Source organism: Olea europaea, chromosome 10 (genome assembly GCF_002742605.1).
Source record: "Olea europaea var. sylvestris chromosome 10, O_europaea_v1, whole genome shotgun sequence".
NCBI classification, from domain to species: Eukaryota; Viridiplantae; Streptophyta; class Magnoliopsida; order Lamiales; family Oleaceae; genus Olea; species Olea europaea.
Window position 1 is genome coordinate 29,690,723 of NC_036246.1, and position 18,879 is coordinate 29,709,601.

The window sequence follows — 18,879 nt, forward strand, 5'->3', positions numbered from 1 at the left end:
TCAAGGGACCATGACTATTTTCTGTGATAATACCAGTGCTATAAATATTTCTAAGAATCCCATTCAACATTCTCGAACAAAACATATTGACATACGACATCATTTTATTCGTGAACTTGTTGAAACACATGTTGTCTCCTTAGATCATGTTTCTACTGACAACCAATTAGCTGATCTACTTACGAAACCACTAGATGGGATGAGGTTTGAGTCGCTTCGGACGGCTGTTGGTATTTTTTTGCCTATCTGATCATGAATTCATGCATTTATCATATCTGTACTTATTCATTTCATATCTTGTATGTGATAAATGTGTGTGTGGTGAATTTTGCTTGTTAGTTATTTTTTTTTTTGTTTTTATTTTGAGTATTAAGTTTGCATTTGAAATTTAAAATAAAAAAATAAAAAACAAAATAAATAAATAAATAAAAAATTTTGTGTGCATCGTGTATGACGTTATAATGTTTGCATTCAGGATCAAACTCTATTTTTCATCATGTGTACGAGTCTGAGGTTCCATCGTAGTTCTCACTTTCTGTGGAGTTCTTGGTATACGGCTCATCATGCATTTTCGCACAGCACACACTGTAATCCTGTATGTAGGTCTTGACCGCATGGGTGAGACTTGAGATGGTATTCTTCTGTGATTGGGGTTGTTTGTCCATTTGACTTGATCTGTGACGAGTGTAACCTAATCAATATTGTCTTTCCCCATTTTCTACATTATTCTTTGAACTTATTTCTATCTTCGGGGCCTATTTGACTCGAACAATTAAGCCTTATGGGTTTCTAACCTGGTGCCCTATAGTCGTCTGGCTTGGGAGTCACCGATCCAAAGTTCGTTATAGGGGTCATTTCTGTCGCCTATTGAAGATAGGATTGCACCTAAGTTCTTATGTTATTAAAAACATAATAATAAAAAATAAAAAAATGGCATACAGTTAGGGAGAATAAAATTGTGACAATTATACTGTTTGATATAGGTCCTCGTGGAATTGGATTTAACTTGCACTTGGTCAATATACACTCTTTTACAGTTGTTTTCACGTGTCATTTCTCACTAATTTAAGGTTTTGAGTCTAACTTGCATGAACTACGTGGCACATTTCACGCTGATTTTCTGTATAAAATTTACTACATGGGATTTTGAACTATGTGTGGACTTAAAATTTGTCTACATGCTCTGAATGTCGGGTTTATGATTTTATGCATATTATTTGTATCGTCTACGTATTTGGGTACGTGCTTCATCATCGATTTTTTTGGTTTGTCTTTACAAAAACAAAAAAAAAAAAAAATAATACATACAACTGAAAATAAAAATAAAAGTTTTTGGACCTATTTTCATTATTTTTCAAAATTGTGCTACTTTTCATAAATTTCAAATGTTTGCTGCTATTTTTGACATTTCATTTTCGCTCGAGTCTCGCCTGGACTTCGCTCGAGCGACAAAAGCAGAAAGGATATCGCTCGAGTTTCACCCCGGTCTCTCTCGAGCGACATATATATTTAAAATGCGGCTGTTTAAATTTTTCGCGCATTTCATCATTCTTTTTCCTCCTTCAATTCTTTTCTTCTTCCATCGAAATTATTCACTCCCAATTCATTTTTGGCCTCAATTCGACATCTTTAACACAATCTTGGGTCTGAAACACTGACTTCTTGGCAAAATCTTTAGGTAATTCCCAACTTTTTTGCTTTCAATTTTTTTTTTGTTTGTTTGATTTCTTTTCTTGATCATTGTGTTGGTTTGTGTTATTTTGGCATTACATCTTGCTTGTACACATATTTTGCATCAAGTATTGCTTTCCATTTCCCAAACTATAGTGCATTCATATGGTTTTCTTCACATTTTTTTAAGTTTTTGGTCCATGTTTATCAATGTAGTTCTTGCACCTCGTTGATTCGTTTGATGTGTGGTTTATTTGATTGTGAAGTCCATAGCATGTAGTTTTTAGGGATGTGTTTGGATTAGTGATTGGGTCTCGTATGTGCTTGGAATTTGGTGCCGAAGTCACGCACGTCACGTGTTCAATGAAAGTTCACTTTTATGCTTATTTGGATTCTTTTGATTTTTTTTGATTTCCTTCTTTTCCTTCGTTTCTTTCCTACTTGTTTGAGTGTCGTTGCATGCCGTGTGTGTTTTCATTCATGTTTATGTGATTGGATCATATGTGTTTCCGTGTGTGCATCTTCTTATATCATGTTGCATCGTGATGCGTGCATTTCACATTATGCTTATTCTTTTCATCTCCACATGTGCCTGATGGCTCGTAAGCGCTCTCGTACCTCTGCACAGCGCGCTAGTGGATTGACATCTTATAGTAGATCCCGATTTATTTCTGCTACAGCTCAGGAGGTCTTCACGTCTCAGTTCTCCTTACGCCCCGTTCTCATAGAGGGTGAGGTAATTCTATCTGACCTTCCTGTTGACGTTGCCGCTATTTTTGTTTCCCAGGTTGGGAGCCCCTTCTTGTTGGTCTTACACTGCCGCCTCCACTCCTCGTTCAAGAGTTTTATGCTAATATTCATGAGGTGGATGGGTCGTCGTTTAGGAGTTTTCTTAGAGGTCATTCTTTTCGAGTTACTCCATCTGCAGTAGCTCTTGCGTTAGGTATACCTCAGATTCCTCATCCGACGTATCTCTATCTTCTCCCTGCTTCTCTTTCGGCCGATGCCCTTGTTCGGTCAACTCTTTTGAACACCCCATCTACTGGGGGGCCTACGGCTATGGCTACGGGTTCATTACCCACCAATCGACAGGTTTTGTTGCGCATCGTGTGCACAAACCTGTGGCCTGTCGCCCATACTTCTTCTTTACCGATGGTACGGGCTCGTTTTCTATATGTCATACTTCATGGGGACTCTATCGACCTTCCTACTTTTGTGTGCCAGCAGATTCTAGCTTCTTTTTGTACTCCTGGGGGTCGTTTAGGGTTACCTTATGCCTGTTTGATTCATCGGGTTGTCCTTTCTCTTGGTGCATCTTTCCTTGAGGGGTCTTCTACTCGTATAGGTCGCCCGATAGGACAGCAGACCATTCACCAGAGTCGATCCCATGTCCCGTCCTCTTCGGCTCATGCTACCACTCAGGCTGAGCCCGTTGATGTTTTTGATTTTTCGGAGCCCTTTGATCTTATTACTGATATTCTTACTAGGGGTTCCCGTGTCTTTCTTCCGCCTCGTTCGGATTTTCCTTCAGCTGTTCCGCTTCGAGTTGCCTTTCCTTCGACATCTACTTCTGCTCCAAGGGTGGCTTCCTTGCCTGTTGACCCCATGGTGACGCTTATGGGTCAGATGTCTACTTTGATCGAGCAGCAGGCTCGTATGATAGCTGAGATCACGCAGTTACGTGCTGCTTCGGAGCGTCAGTCAGCCGAGATGTCTACGTTTCGCCGTGCTCTTGCTGTCTGTCAGCGTCAGTTGAGCTGGATTCGAGATCATTTGGAGGAGAGCACGAGTGCTGAGAGTGGTTCTGATTCTTCCAGTGCTGGAGATGCTGCTTCTTAGTTTCGTTTTGTTGCTTTCGTTTTTTCTTTGACCCTTTGTGACAAAAAGGGGGAGTAGATTGATTGAGTTGATATGGAGTAGATTGAATAGATATTGGAGCAGATAATTATTTTTTGATAATTGTGATATAAAGTTGATGTATATATGTCATTTTATAACTAGATTAAGTTTTTGACCCCCCCCCCCCTCTAGGTGTTGGTTGGGTCGAACTATAGCCTTTTCAAAAATGATAACTAATTTTTTTTAACAGATAAAATAACAACAAATGAGTAGCTAAAGACGAATTAATGAATAAGGAATAAAATTCAGATGAGCAAATTCTATGCACGTGTCATGAATTCTCTATTATATTTCAATTCTTTATACTTTCAAATAATAATTTTTAAATTATTTTGCTCATTGTATTTTGTAAATTATATTGACTACGTTATTGAACACGAAATGTGCATTATTAAATGATTTTCCCAATTAAATATAATCATTGGAGGTAAGGATAATACTGCTATTAAATCTCATGGCATATGAACGAGATCAGCTTCTATGAGAAGAATAAAAGAAGGGCAATCAATTGATAGGCCGATTTTTTTTGGCTGATGCAAGTTTATACCTGCTAATGGCACAAACTAAATAAACAAAGAAATGTCTATTTCATCCTACTTATTGTTTTATGTAATATTGATATTTAATAAAGTTACGAGTACATAATTTTTTAACAGAAAAGTCTTACAAAACACATGACACGACATCATTGAAAGATGAGAAAAAAAGAAAAAAAAATAGTACACTTTCATTTTGCCACGTCATTTTCGGTACAAGTTTTGTTAAATTTTTTCTGTACTTATGGGTTTATTGATATTTTTTAGATAACTATTAACTGCAAGTACATGGCAACAACAGAGAAGAGGTGACAAATATTTCAGAGTCGATTTGAAATACATTGGGTCGTAAGTGAGCACGTACGTGTGGTCTTACCCATGCATTTCCGTATAGATTATTAAAAAAGAAATAAAAGGTGACGGTTTGGGATTATTTATAGAAGAAGCTCTACCACTAATAACTTAAGAGTAACTTAATTTGGTCAAAGAAGTAAACTATAACCATTCTATGCTATTAAATAATAAATTCTAAATTTGTAGTTAGTTGTCCGAACAGAATCTAGAAGTAACGATAACTTTTGAACTCTTCCTTGAAACTGCGCAATTGATTATTTCAATATTAAATTCCTAAAACATAGATAACCTTAAATGATTAAATAAGAAAAAATTGACAATTTTAAAGATTAGGTTAGTCGCTACACGTCCATCTATAGGGAAAAAAAAAAAATTCAAAAGGCGCCCAGGACATATCTCCCAGTGGCAAAGGAGAGGGCGGATAGAGCTCAGCGCGGCAGTGTGCAGAGTTCGATTCCCCGCAAGGTGGAATTGGCTTTGTTGCAAGCGGGAGTTACCATAAGGGTTAACAGCCTTGGCCTATCCATGTGCTCTCCACCCTGCTCCTGGGAGGCACATCCTGCGATTTACCTCCTCCACGATGGCTTAGGGCAGGGTCGGTGGGGGCCATTAAAGATGGGGTTCAACCTTTTTTTTTTTTTTTTAAAATTCAAAAGAATAAAACATCGGTGATTAAATTATTGAAGAAAGCTCGAAAGAAGTGCAACGAAGAAAGTTTCAACGTATATTTTTGTTGAGTAAAGATGTGTTCTCATTTTTTTAATCTTCAACATGCTTTTAATTTTTCAGTTTTGCTTAGTTTTAATATTTTTCAATATGTGTGGATATGATTTTATTTTTATAAATTGTTTGAGCAGTAGAAGTGAAGTATTAATGTTTTTTAAATGACTTAAAAATGATATGGGAAGTCAAATGAGAGTTTCTCCTAAAAATTCCAATATTTTATATCGTATTTTTGTGGGAGGTCTTGAAACAAATCTTTTTTCACTCTGTAGAAAGGACTTTTTTGTTGATCACACGACGATTCATGAAGGTTTCTTTACACCTATTGCTTGTTTGGCTGGTTAATTTTTTTTAAGTAACTTTATTTAATCCACTTATAAAAAATAGTAATTAATAAATATCTAGATTTGAGCAAAAACTATTAACAATATTAATAATTTTTGTGTATTGCACATGTGTTGCACGTATGTTATCTATAATTATTCTTTTACTTACATTTGTTGTTACACTATATAATGTATGCTGCATATTAATTATAAAGTAAGGATATATTCTGTAGAATTTATTTAAATTTTTTATTTATCTAACTAGTTTTTGTCGCAATTAAGACTCTCTTAAACTGATACAAAGAATATATAGATCATGTGAAGAGTTTTGTCTAGATTTAAAATAATGGTGATTAAATTATTGAAGAAAGCTTGAATGAAGTGCACGTTTATTGCCAGTAGTTATTCTTTCTTAAGTTTCGTTGTGAAACTATATAAATTTATGTCGAATATGATCTATAAAACGTACGTGAATTATGGTTTTTCTAATTAATTTTTGCATTAATTAAGACTATTAAACTGGTATGACAAAGAAAATAAAAATCTTGTTAAGAGTTTTTTCAATTCAGAAAATCTGTTACACAATTATTATCGTCCTACTCATATATTTTTATTATAGATTTTGTCACTTATATATTGCCTTTTACCACCTTCTTGACAGAAAATATGCTGGCAAAAAATTATTTGATGAAAAAATAGTTTTTTTTTTAACTGTTAAATAGAATTACACCAAGCATAATTATTTTGTTATTCTATACTCATTTAAAATGACAATGATTTTAATATTTTAAAAGTTGTTTGATATTAAGTTGGTAGTCAATAGTGAATTCTGCATTTAATACTGTCCTACTCATATAATATCATCTTACTTTAGTATTTTCACGCCCGTCCATCTATAAAATTATGAAAAGGACGAAACATCAATGATTAATTGATTGAAGAAAGCTCGATTGAAGTGTACCACAGAAAGTAATTCGACCATATATTTGAGTTGAAAAAAGGTATGTTGTCATTTCTTCATCTTCATTACGCTTTTAGTTTTCTATCTTCGCTGAGTTCTAATATTTGTCAACATGCATGCATATGATTCTATTTTTACGCTTCATTTGAGCACCGTAAGTGATGTATGGACGTTTTTGAAATGACTTAAAAATGAAATGGAAAATCATAATGAGAATTGTTCCTTAAAATTCTAAAATTTTATACCATGTTTCTAAGTTGAGGTTCTTGAAAAAAATATTTCATCGCTTATGCAAAGATAATTTTTTGCGGATCATAGAACGATTCATTAAAGTTTTCCCTATCTTTCAGTTTGTTCATTATACCTATTGCTTGTTTGGTCAAGTCAGCTTTAAAAAAAAAAAAAAAAAAAGGCACTATTTTTAGTTACTTTATTTAATTCACTTACAAGGAAATAATTAATAAATACCTAGATTTGATCAATTGTTAACAATATATTTTTGTCTTACTAAGCCCCTGTTTGGTGGCCATTATTTCCCAAAAAATAAAAAAATAAAAAAAATCCATGGCTTTGAATTGTATTTCTAGGAGTATGTGTGATAAAAAAAAGTAGAGAAAATTTTTTATCTACATGCAGAATATTTTATTGTGTGAATTTGGTAAAATATATTTCTATAACAAAATGAGTTTTAAAACAATCGACACCAAATAGGGGCTAATAGAGTTAAAGATGTTTAAGTTATTTAAAAGGACGTCCTCGTGCTTTTTTATCTCACGAGTTCTGCACGTGTGTTGCTTATAATGATTCTTTTAGTTATGTTTTGTTGTGAAACCATATTTATGTTGTATTCATGAAGTGAGAATGCATTTGTTACAAAATATTTTAGTTCTGGTTTTTTGTAATTAATTTTTTAATATTGTTATTCATAGTCACTCATTACAGTAATCATCCTATATGGTAGCTTGTGATTTGATGTATTAAGATAGTAGTTTTTTTATTACCTCATATGTCAAATCACTAATCGTCACATATATGCTACGTAGGACGACTGCGATAATGAGTGGTTGTAAATAGAATTATTCTTAATTTTTATTTTCAATAATTAAGATATTTATGTTAATATATATAGTAATAATATTGATAAAAGAAATAGTCAATTTGGTTGTGTAAGGGTGTAAATTACTGTAATATAAAATTGTATTTTTTAAGGTAAAAATAAGATTTTATTTTGTTAATTTATACAAAAATATGCATGCTAAAATAAAAATATAATTTTAAACATAAAAATATTATAATTAAAATAACATTAAATTGAATGATGAACTAGAAATTATGAAATATTGGTGAGTGTATAGCATAGATGAGTGATTAAAGGCAGATTTATCATGATTAGATATGAGGGAAAACATGATAAGAATATATTAATGATAGTAGTAAGATCACATATCGTTCTTTCACTGGCTTTTATAGTACTAATAGTTATTCAAAGCACGTATATCGTGATTATAAAATGACGAGGCACGATAAGAATATCTCAATGATAATAACAAGATTGGATATCGGTCTTTTATTATTATTATTATTATTATTTTTTACCAAAACTTCATATTTTTTATTTTTCCACTCGAGTGAATAGTTGCCTCTACAACTTAACATATGACAATCTCTTTCAAGTGCACATTTGGAAAATTTTCTAATTTGGCACGTATGTTTGTTCTTGTGATTGTTTTGTTACAAAATTATAAGTAATTAAGATAAAATGAGCAGAAAATTCTTAATCCAATATACTTTTTTGAATCTTATCAAAATATATCTAAAAATTTGAACAAAGTACTAGATGATCTTAATTCGCTCAAAAGTAATTAAAAGACATTTATTGAATTGATTATTATTATTATAGAGCGTCTTTAATTTTAATACACAGAAATAAATAAATAAATATAAGTGAATTGTCACCAACTTAAAATTGAGAAATTTGTTGTTCGAGGAACAATGCTATATAGCATTGATGATTCTTAGCACAAATACAGGCAGTGGTAAGTATCATCCAATAAAGTTGAGATGCATTGACTTTTTTAATGTCAAGTTATAACATGTAGAGTGTTTTGATTACCAATATTTTCTATGAAAAATGTCATTTTGTCATCCAAATTCTTAAATTTATATGTCATTTGATTCATACTTTTTTCTGTGAAAAATATTTTTTTACTTTTGATCATGTAACCATATTTTTCTTATTTTTCCTTGAAAATAAAGAAAATATTTTCATTAGGGGAGTATGTTTTCATTTTCTACGTAATTCATTCTCTCTCTCTCTCTCATCTACCTCTTCTCTCTCTAATCTACCTACTAATCAAAAATAGACAAATATAACATTTATTATATTGAAAATAAAATCAATCAAACACATTTATTGACAATTTTCATACAAATAATTTTTAGACAATTCAATTGCATATAATTTATTTTTTTCCACATAAATTTCATACTCGTCATCAAATACACCCGTAGGGATTCTATCCCATTTCTCATGGCTTGTTTGGTAGAGTGAACCGACTCGTACTAAATAGTATTATATAACAAAAACATGACAAAATCTTCTTTATTTATATAAACATGCCCTCAACACCTTGACATGCAACTGAAAAATGCTTCCATTTAGCTACAATTTACAAATTGGTTTATAAATTCAATCCAAGTCCAACATTAATTTCAATCGCACATTTATAATTATCACTCACCATTATCCACATATTTGCAGGGTCCACTGTTATTCTTATTACCATTTATAAATTAGCCAAACAGAATCTAATTCACCTAGGAATTTAAATCAAACCTTCATAACTCAAGAATTATAAAACTCACAATATTTGATAAAGAAAAAGGGAGTTTCAAGGTATTACAGTGACACACATCAAGGCTGAAGCCATTAACTCGTCAGCAATAAAGCCAATGCAAAGATTCCCTCTATAAAGGTATGTACTACAGAATATGCAAATAATGGTAGAAAGCAGAACATAAATGGAAATGAACTAAGATAGGAAAAACAAAGTACCACCAAAGCGAAATGCATAGGCACCAAATCAATCAAATGACGTGACCTGCAAACTTGACTGTAATTACAAGTTAGTGGATCAGAGGGTGGAGAAAAACAAGCTTTACCCTCCTACTTCCAGGATAATAAATTGTCATTCTGTGTGTGAGTTCATGGTGGTTAGCGGCTGTGACAACTACTGCCAAATCATATAGAACTTGTTGGGATCGAACAAAATGCAAAGTATACAATATTGCATGATCCCATATCTGAAACCATTGCTACATTTAGAGAAAATGTTCTGCCATTATAACCAGGGAACGAATATATGAAACTGGAATTGAAGGTAAAGAGGGAAGAGGGGGGGAGGGGGGAGCCATATGTTACTTAAAATATTTATTATTTAACGAAGAGAAGAGAATGAACCAGTATCTAAATAGTACGTCGTTTATTTTGAAATAATTACTATATGCAGAAGAAACAATAACAATATGATCATATTTCTAATGCTCTGTAAACATTTTGACAAAACGAAATAGAATTTTTCGTAGTATCTAGGTTCAAATAAATTGTCTCCAAGCAAGGATAAAGACACCATGCATATAAAGATAGACACTGCAACGATGTTTACAAAATTCCATAATGGACATGTAAAATCCTAAAGGAAAAACCAAGACCTCTCTAATCACATCAAACAATAACAATTTTTCTATTGTAACAAAGCGAAGTCTCATATAACTGATTGTAATGCTGCACCATGCTGAGTACTACAACAAAGAGGATATTACTTTCAGAGAAACAGAATAAAAAAGTTAACTGCTACAAAAAAAAAAAAAAGGTTGACATTAAAGAAGGCCACCACTGGGAACTTGAAACAACCCACCCACCCCCAACAAGAAAAAAATGAAAAGGAAATCCTTCTCGCCCTCTTAAATGTAAAGAAGCACAACCTATAGTATATGTTAATAGTGTGTGTAAAGTCAAAAGTTTTAATAAGAAGCTAAACTTATCCACTATACACTGAGAGTTGCACCTCAAACACTTGACAAGTCCCTGTCACAACGAAGTATCAAATCCAAGTAAAAAGATATCACAAAGGACCTGGCTGATAACCAGCATTCTCCAAGATGAAATTATGGAAATTATGGCCAAGACATGTTATCAACATTATATATAATTCATGAGCCCAAGATATGTTTCCAACAGCCAATGTAATTTGTGAGGACAAATCCATGTAAAATTTAGTTTCTCAAATAAAAAATGCAGTACATGTACAAAATCATTACAGTATATGGAGTGTGTGGATATCTTTCACAAAACTCGAGCCCAATACATCCAAACCAGTAAAGAAGAACACATCAGCTACCTGAATGTAGGTGGTGAAACTTTCAGTTAATGCAGAAAAACATACCTTTTCCCTCATTTTAGGTACTTTTTCTTCTCATGTTAATGTAGGTGGTGAAACTTTCAGTTAATGCAGAAAAACATACCTTTTCCCTCATTTTAGGTACTTTTTCTTCTCATGTTGTGCAGAATAAGGGGTGTTCCCTCGAATAGATCCAACAAATAATTCTCCAAATCCTCGCCAGTGTATTTTATGTATTTTCCAGCATTCCTCCCACTTTCTAAATGATTCCCAAACCTTCCCAAAAACGAGCGGTAAGCTGGAATGACTTTTTCTGAAATTGATATTCGAAGCTCTTCACGTAGCTGAGGATCTGGAACCTTCCAACCAGTCTGAATCCGATATATATCTTCAAAGCATGCATTAAAATTCTTAAATCTCTCCTTCAGAACCACCTTCGAGACATTGCTTGAGCTCCCACCTGTCCCTTCATCTTTCAAACAAGATAAGACCTTGCTCCAAGTTGCCCTAAGATAATACGTCGAATACTGTCGAATCTGACCCCCTCGTTTTCTAATCCAGTTATCTCCCAAAAGGTTTCGAAGCTGTGAGTCTTTCACTTTCTGGACGATGTAAAGTATATTGTTCATTAAAAATATATTCTGCAGTGCATTATCGTCATACATTCTCGACTTCTCCTCAAGATTTGATTCCAATGATTTGATCAGTGCCAGTAGACGTCGAGCTACCAGTGACATGTTATCCACCTCCAAATTATCTTTATTCTCACTCAGTGTTTCTCGTGATTTTTCCTCCACATTCTCCAAAAGCGCATTAAGAGTATCCGTATAATCCACGAGCAGTTTCACATAATTCATAACATAGCGTGAGAGTGGGTGAATCTCACCATTTGGTATCGGCTTCTTAGAAGCCTCCCCCTTAACCGCATTCTCAAACTCTACGAAAATCCCAATGGCTGCATAGCCCAAACCATCCAACACGCCCTTGGTATCGATACAAACCATCTCACCAGCTTCTTCATCCATAAATAGCGCCTGCAAATCAGGCAAAACCACAGCCAAAGTTTCATACATATCAAGAACCCGAAAAAGTTTCTCGGAGGACCTCCTCCCTATTGCAACTGCCTCACCAAAACTCAATAACTGCATCACACAACCTTTCGACGTCTCCAAAAAGCAAACCTCCTTGATCAAATCAGACTCACTAAAGATCTGCTCACAGAGGCGTTTTTCACTTGACAAAAGACCCCGAACAACGACTTTAACAGCTTGAATCCACTTCTTCATTTTTTCATCCAATAAAGGCCATTCAATCCTCTGGACCTCCTCAATGCTCAACACCTCTACTCCAAGGATCGTCAAACATTCATCAAGAACATCACGGCGAACAGTACAATAAACCTGGCAACATTCCTTTTCATACCCGGATCGTATCATCCGATCTGCAATCTCTTTCAGATCAATCACCGCATCTGGATGAACCAAATCAAGGGAAATATCATCTCCCCCCAAACTCACCCCACGACTGTACCTACGCTGACTATATCCCCCACTGCTAACATCATCCAGATTCACACTCGCGTCATCATTAAAAAGCTCCGTCGCAGCCACAGCCATTGCCGCAGAAAACGACGAGAGAGAAGAACGATGAAGGCGATCCGGGTCAAGAGGAACCGTATTACCAATCAAGATATGCCTAAACTCATCCTCCAAGCGCGTCATCGCCAATTGCAGTGCGTTCTCCGCCCTATCCATAACATCATCCTTCACATCTCCCACCCTAGTTTCCGCTTCCCGATTATTCAAATTCAATTCCTCAGTCAATTCTATAATCTCATCAATAGCATTCCAATAATCCTCGCTTATTGAAGACGAATTTACCCCATTGAGAATGATCTTCTCAGCAGCCTCAAATCGCGGGTCGTCGGAAGGTGGGTCCTCGCCGGAGACAAAGGAGGAGAGATTGGAGAGGCGGTTGTCGAAGGCCGAGAGAATCAGCAACATATCATCGGCGTCTGAAGTGTTGTTAAGGCTCTGAACGATCCTTTGTGCAGTGGCTAAAACCTTATCTTCTCCTTCTACAGTTGCTGCCATTGCGATCACCTTCCCAATGTGAAAATGTATCGATTCAAATGGGTTTTGTGCAAATAAGGGTTCGGGATTTTCGGGAGGCGAAAATTCAAGGATCCAAACATTTGGTTTCCATTATTATTGATTTTTCTCTGAGTGAACTCCGTGTGTGTGTGTGTGTGTGTTGACGATTGAATTTCTGAAATAGAGAAACGACGACGTAAGCTGCTTTCGGACCGGACCGTTAGGTTTGGGTCTGACAGGTGATCAGGCCGGGCCGGCTTGTTTTGATGACATCCTCAGCGGGTGTGAAAGATGCCGTCGTGTGCAATGGTGCGGGCCAGGGTTTGAATTAAAATATTTTATTATTTCTTTATTTGTTATTATATAAAATACAAGTTAAATTTAAAACTAAAATAAAATAAAAAATGACTTTCGAATAGGACAAGATAGGATAGGAATGAGGTGTTTTTTCATCCCTAGCGACTTGTTGAACATTTTCATGGAAAAGTTCCAATTGAACCCAGATCTGTTTTAAATTGATCTATAGGATTGAGTTTCAATTAAAATTTAACTCAATTAAATTGGATAAAATCTTCTTTTAGTCGGATTAACTTGAATCTAGAAGTAAAAAAAAAAAAAACAAATATATTATCAACGACCAACTAGTTAATATCTTGATTAATTGCGAAAAAGTTATATCAAGATACGTAGAAGTCGTGCAACAAGTAAAGTTGGATTTCAATTCTATCGTATATTCATTCGAGATGACGATTGAACTTGCTTCGACGTTAATTTCCTTGCACTGTGGGACTAAAAGCTTTGGCTAAAGCACCGAAGAAGGGTTGGAAGGAGCAAAAGCCATGACTAAATCCTATCGGCAAAGTGGTGGGTCAAAGAACATTTAGGAAAAAGGAACAACACCCACTCACACTACACTACAGATTTCACTTATAAATACAACCCTAACATCACTCAAATTAGATATTGTTTTTAGAAAAAATACAAGAACAGAAGAGTCCAGAAAACCCTCAGAGAGAAGACAAAGAAAACCCTAGAACCTTTCACTTAGCACACGGCAAAAATGAAGAGTCAAGAGACTTTAATATTCCACCAGAAAATATCAACAATCCAACGATCACAAAGGTGCCAAGTGTAAGGTCCACAACAGTCATCCCTTACTAAGGAAAAACGTGTTTTCAAAAACACTTTTCATTTCCAAACCATTTCAACCCGTTGAATCAACCAACCCAACAGGGCACAATACCACTAAACTGGGTCAGTCAAGAATAGAGAGACAGCCCACCAACACCCATAAATGTATTTGAATTTGTTGACACATGAAAATTCAGCCCAAATCGAACGGCCCAAGGAATGAAACCCAATTGGAGGATCCCCAAATCAGATAGCCCAAAGAACGAAGCCCAATCAAACAATTCAAGATGAAGGCCCAAATGGGGAGGCCCAAGAACGCGGTAACGCCATCGTCCAAGTTTGCAAGTCGTCCAGAATCTGAGCGAATGGAGTGTCATGCAGTCACCCAGAGCTGTTACTCTATTCTTGCCCAAACCTTCAAGTCACCCAAGGTCTTAGCAAACATAAAGCGTTGTGATTATCAAGAAGTGCAGTTATCAAAGCAGTTATTAAAGCAGCCCTATCACGTTCTACGATTTAAGGAATTCAATCGAAAATGGTTGAACAACGAAGAGTAATGACAGCAGTTTAAAAAGACAGTTTTCATTACAAGTTGGCCATTACGAGGAAAGTGGGCAGTTGTAGAACGATCAAACAGTTTTTAGGCGGTTGATCACAAAGAGATCATCCATGGAGTATAAAAGGGAGAAAAAATATAGAGCAAAGGGACCGAATAAAAAATTCTCAAACAGAGAACATGTAATTTTAAATTCCTTAGCTTAAAGTTAAACACTTTTTTTTAGTAACTCGTGTGCTTGCGCCCCTTGGAGGCATTTTGTTTTTTATTTCCAATTGTAAAGTCATCGCCAATAAAAGAACACCCCTTTTTAGGACTTTGTCTCAAGAGGTTTGTCCCTTACACAATCGTCTGATCCCTTTTAATTGTTAGCGACTAACCCGCGCGAAACAATTTGGCACGTCCGATGGGATAGTGGTGTTTGGTGTTGAAAATACAAAAAGGTGAAACAATATGCCTCAGAGATCCGATAAGGAAGCAGCAAGTCAGGGAGGAGTCCAGTCTGTGATCGAGCGATATGAGGAGCAGCATGCCTCTCCAAGAGCAGATGGACAGAATCAGAGTAGTAACAGTCATTACGAAACAATGATGGAGTTGAGTCCTTGAACCATGCGTGCATTACTTGGAGAACGCACACAAGACGTCGTTGAACAGGTAAATCTTCGAAGTATTCATAATATGGAAATATTCACCCAAAATGGGAATACACATTATGACAACATGGCCAAACAACTAAACACTTTGAACGAAACAATGAATAAGTTAGTAGGCCAAATATGTCAACCGGTTATACCTCTTGCAAATCACTTTCAAACTAGGACAATTGTAGGACATAATCCCTCAGTCCTAAATCTGAATCAAGGAGTAGAACCACTTTCTAGTCCCTCTACTTCAAACCAAGGGGGTACTGTGGTGCTAAATCAGAACAATGGTAGTAGTACGCCTAACTTGGGGGGTAATCCAAACATAAGAGATAATGTCCTAAACAATGGACAGAATACCCCACGTGTTAATGAGGGAATAGATGTTCAGGCTAATGGTAATGGCCCTAATTATGGTAATTTTATTGCCAATCAAGGACCAAACATCAGGCCTCATGCAAATCAACCGGTTAACCAGCTTGTAAGAATTACATATGACTCCAACGTCATGTTGAGGAATCAGATTATGGAAATCGTACAGGATCAGATGGCTTTTGGGGTGCGTCCCGTCGTTAGGCCGACTTACACAAAGTCATATCCTGATTGAGTAGACCAAGCATATCCATGGCCTAGAGGGTACAAAGTGCCAGAATTCTCACTGTTTACCGGTTTAGGAGAGGTGTCTACTTTAGAACACATAGGGCAATTCACATTGCAAAGCGGTGATGTAATCGATAACCATAAAATGAGGCTTTTCCTTAGTTCATTAACAGGAGTAGCTTTCTCCTGGTTCATTAACTTGCCAGCGAACTCTGTTCAAACATGGCAACAATTGGAACAGCTATTTCACGCTCAATTTTATAAAACTGAGTCTGAAGTCGCTTTGGCTGATTTGACGAATCTACGTCAAATGCCAAACGAATGGGCAGAAAGTTTTCTCCAAAGGTTCAAGACAGCAAGAAGCAAGTGTTTTGTACCTCTGCCTAAAAAAGAATTTGTCAAAATCTCTTAGGGCTGCTTGAGCTTTGATTTAAAAAAGAAATTTCAGGACAAGGAATTTCCTAACCTTTTCCAGTTGAGTGCGAATGTGATTAGGTATGAACGGCTGATAAGAGAGGAAGAACAGATGAAAAATTCTAGTAAAGGGACTTATTACAAAGACCCAAATTTTGACGTTCATACCATCAACGACGAGTCATACGATCAGGCCGAAATGTGTTTGGCCGAATTGGTCAAAGGAGATACGTATACTTGTCCCATAATGGCCAAGCCTAGACCATCGGGCAAAGATGAGCCCATAAAAGATGGAAACATAAAGGCTAGAACGTTCTCGTTCGATATAACCAAAGCTGACCTTATATTTGATAAATTATATAGGGATAAGCAGATAAAGTTGAGCGATAAGCACAAATTGCCAAATCCTGAACAAATTAAGGGTAAAAAATATTGTAAGTGGCATAATGTATGGTCACATTTGACTAACAATTGCTTGGTTTTTCGCCATGTATTGCAGGATGCCATTGAATCAGGACGAATTACGTTCGACGATAAGAAGAAGATGACAGTGGATGAAAATCCTTTTCCACAACCACTTGGAGTGAACATGGTGACGTCTGGTTTCAAAAACAAGTTGCCAAAATTCAAGTTGGTCATAGATGATGGAGAAGAAGATCCTAGACCACATCCCAGTGTCTTTGAACGAATCAAGGGGAAAGAACTAAAAAAGGACGAAGACGTCCTGTGTGCAAGTTGTAAAAGAGAAGTGAATAGAAATACGGAGAAACCAGGGATATGGCAGCATCCCCATCGCCCTGCTTTCTTCCCAAACACCCAGCTTGGTAGAGGGCGAGGTACATCATTCTATAGAGGACCGCCTTTTGAGAGGCAGTTCAGGCCAGCAGATAATGGAAGAACATTCAGGCTGCAACCTCGCGCGGCCAAATGTATGGCATTCATTCTAGTATAATGCAGGAGGGGCAATACCCTTCGATGAGATGACTAGAACCCAACAAAGACGTTTCCAATGAAACTATGGACGAATGATGAGGCAGCAACAGGGAGTGCCACATCCTAAAACGCCTAAACTTCTCAAGGTAGCCAATCAAAATGTCCTCAAAGATCGTGAAGAGACTGGTACAGATGAATCAATGAAAGAACTGGCAGAAACTTCTTCTGGGAGATCAAAGTTTGAGCTGGACAGAAAGGATGGAGAAGATCCAGATCAGCCCCTTACTATCCAATTTGGTACGTTACCTCCTGTCATGGTCAATAATTACTTACTGGCCAATGAATTCAAGAATAAAGAAAAAGAAGAAGAAGAAAGGGAGGACAACGAAGGAGAGGCTTGCGTGCTGGAATGTGAAGAAGGCCAGACTTCTAGAGAGGCCTACAATGATGAAGAAGACGAAGGGATGACAGACATTGAAGAAGAAATTGACCTAGAAGCAGAAGGAAGAAAGAGAGGAGTATCGCGCAATACTCTGTTGAAGCAACTACATCGAGAGGGAGTTCGCGAAGTAGACTTGTTGGGAGAACCATCTGGGCGTCCTTTCGATTTCTACGTACTATACGGGACACCCAAAAGGAAGAAGAGAGTGCCTCGCTCTGAAAAGTATGGATCACCTCCAAGAATAATGCCCCTCCCACAGGTTGGGTAACTGATGAGGAAGTATTAGAAAAAAGTAAGAAGGAAGTTCATGAGATAGAGGATCAGCGCGATATACTGCACGTCGACTTATCATAGGGAGATAATTCGACAGAAAATAAGCAGGAAGTAGAAATAGAGGCTGCCAAAAAAGTTATTTTTAAACGACCAGCCATGAAATTGACTAAACACTTTAGGCCATTGTACGTTAAAGCTCTAGTTAACGGCATCCCAGTGGCAAAAGTGCTTGTCGACAATGGAACAGCTATAAACAGCATTCCATCTAAGATGATGAGGAAGTTCGCAAAGACAGAGGGTGACATAATTCCTACAGAAGTCATCCTTACGAGCTTCAATGGGGGAGCAATTTCAGCTAAGGGAGTTCTGCCATTGGACATAACTATAGGGACGACTACTAGGACCACTGTCTTCTTTGTAATAGATGGTCCTACTAGTTACAATGTGCTACTAGGAAGAGATTGGATACACGGAAGTCGCTGTATACCCTCATCGCTCCATCAATGCCTGATCTTTTGGAATAACAAAGGTGAAGCAGAGGTGGTACATGCCGATCATAGGCCTTTTGTCGCAGAAGCAAAATCGGTGGAAAAGTTCATGTACGAAGGAAGCTATGGACCTGTCAGGGTAGTACAAGATGGGGAAGAAACTCAAGTTGTCGCGCAAAGCGAAGAGCCATTTTCAGTGGACGCACTCACTGAAATGTTCAGACAGATGATGCCAAATATAGTGGCCCTAAAAGAGCTAGTAATTGGCAAAAGAATAATCAAGGAGTCTTGAATGGATTCTAAGTTACAAAAACAAATGGCCGACATTCAGGCCTTCAAAGCCAAACTAATGATTTTCAATAGGGAATGCAATGACAAGGCGAAAGAAGAGACAGCCCTAAAAGCACTGAAGGACAAATTGGCAGTATTCGAGTTAGA

The 18,879-nt window shown here is 36.4% G+C and overlaps 1 protein-coding gene across 2 annotated transcripts; it reads right to left on the minus strand.

The window, feature by feature from the left end:
* Positions 1-10,660: 10,660 nt before the first annotated feature.
* On the minus strand, positions 10,661-13,220 carry LOC111401785 (exocyst complex component EXO70B1-like). 2 transcript variants are annotated; one of them, XM_023029688.1, is made up of 2 exons: positions 10,995-13,218; positions 10,661-10,915 (listed from the first exon to the last, which is right to left on the minus strand). In XM_023029688.1, the coding sequence occupies exon 1, from the start codon at positions 12,961-12,963 to the stop codon at positions 11,008-11,010; it is 1,956 nt and encodes a 651-aa protein (XP_022885456.1). In that variant the 5' UTR covers positions 12,964-13,218; the 3' UTR covers positions 10,661-10,915; positions 10,995-11,007. The 2 variants fall into 2 exon arrangements, with proteins under 2 accessions (XP_022885456.1, XP_022885457.1); XM_023029689.1 differs by having other exon boundaries at positions 10,699-10,949; positions 11,029-13,220.
* Between the last annotated feature and the right edge of the window lie 5,659 nt (positions 13,221-18,879).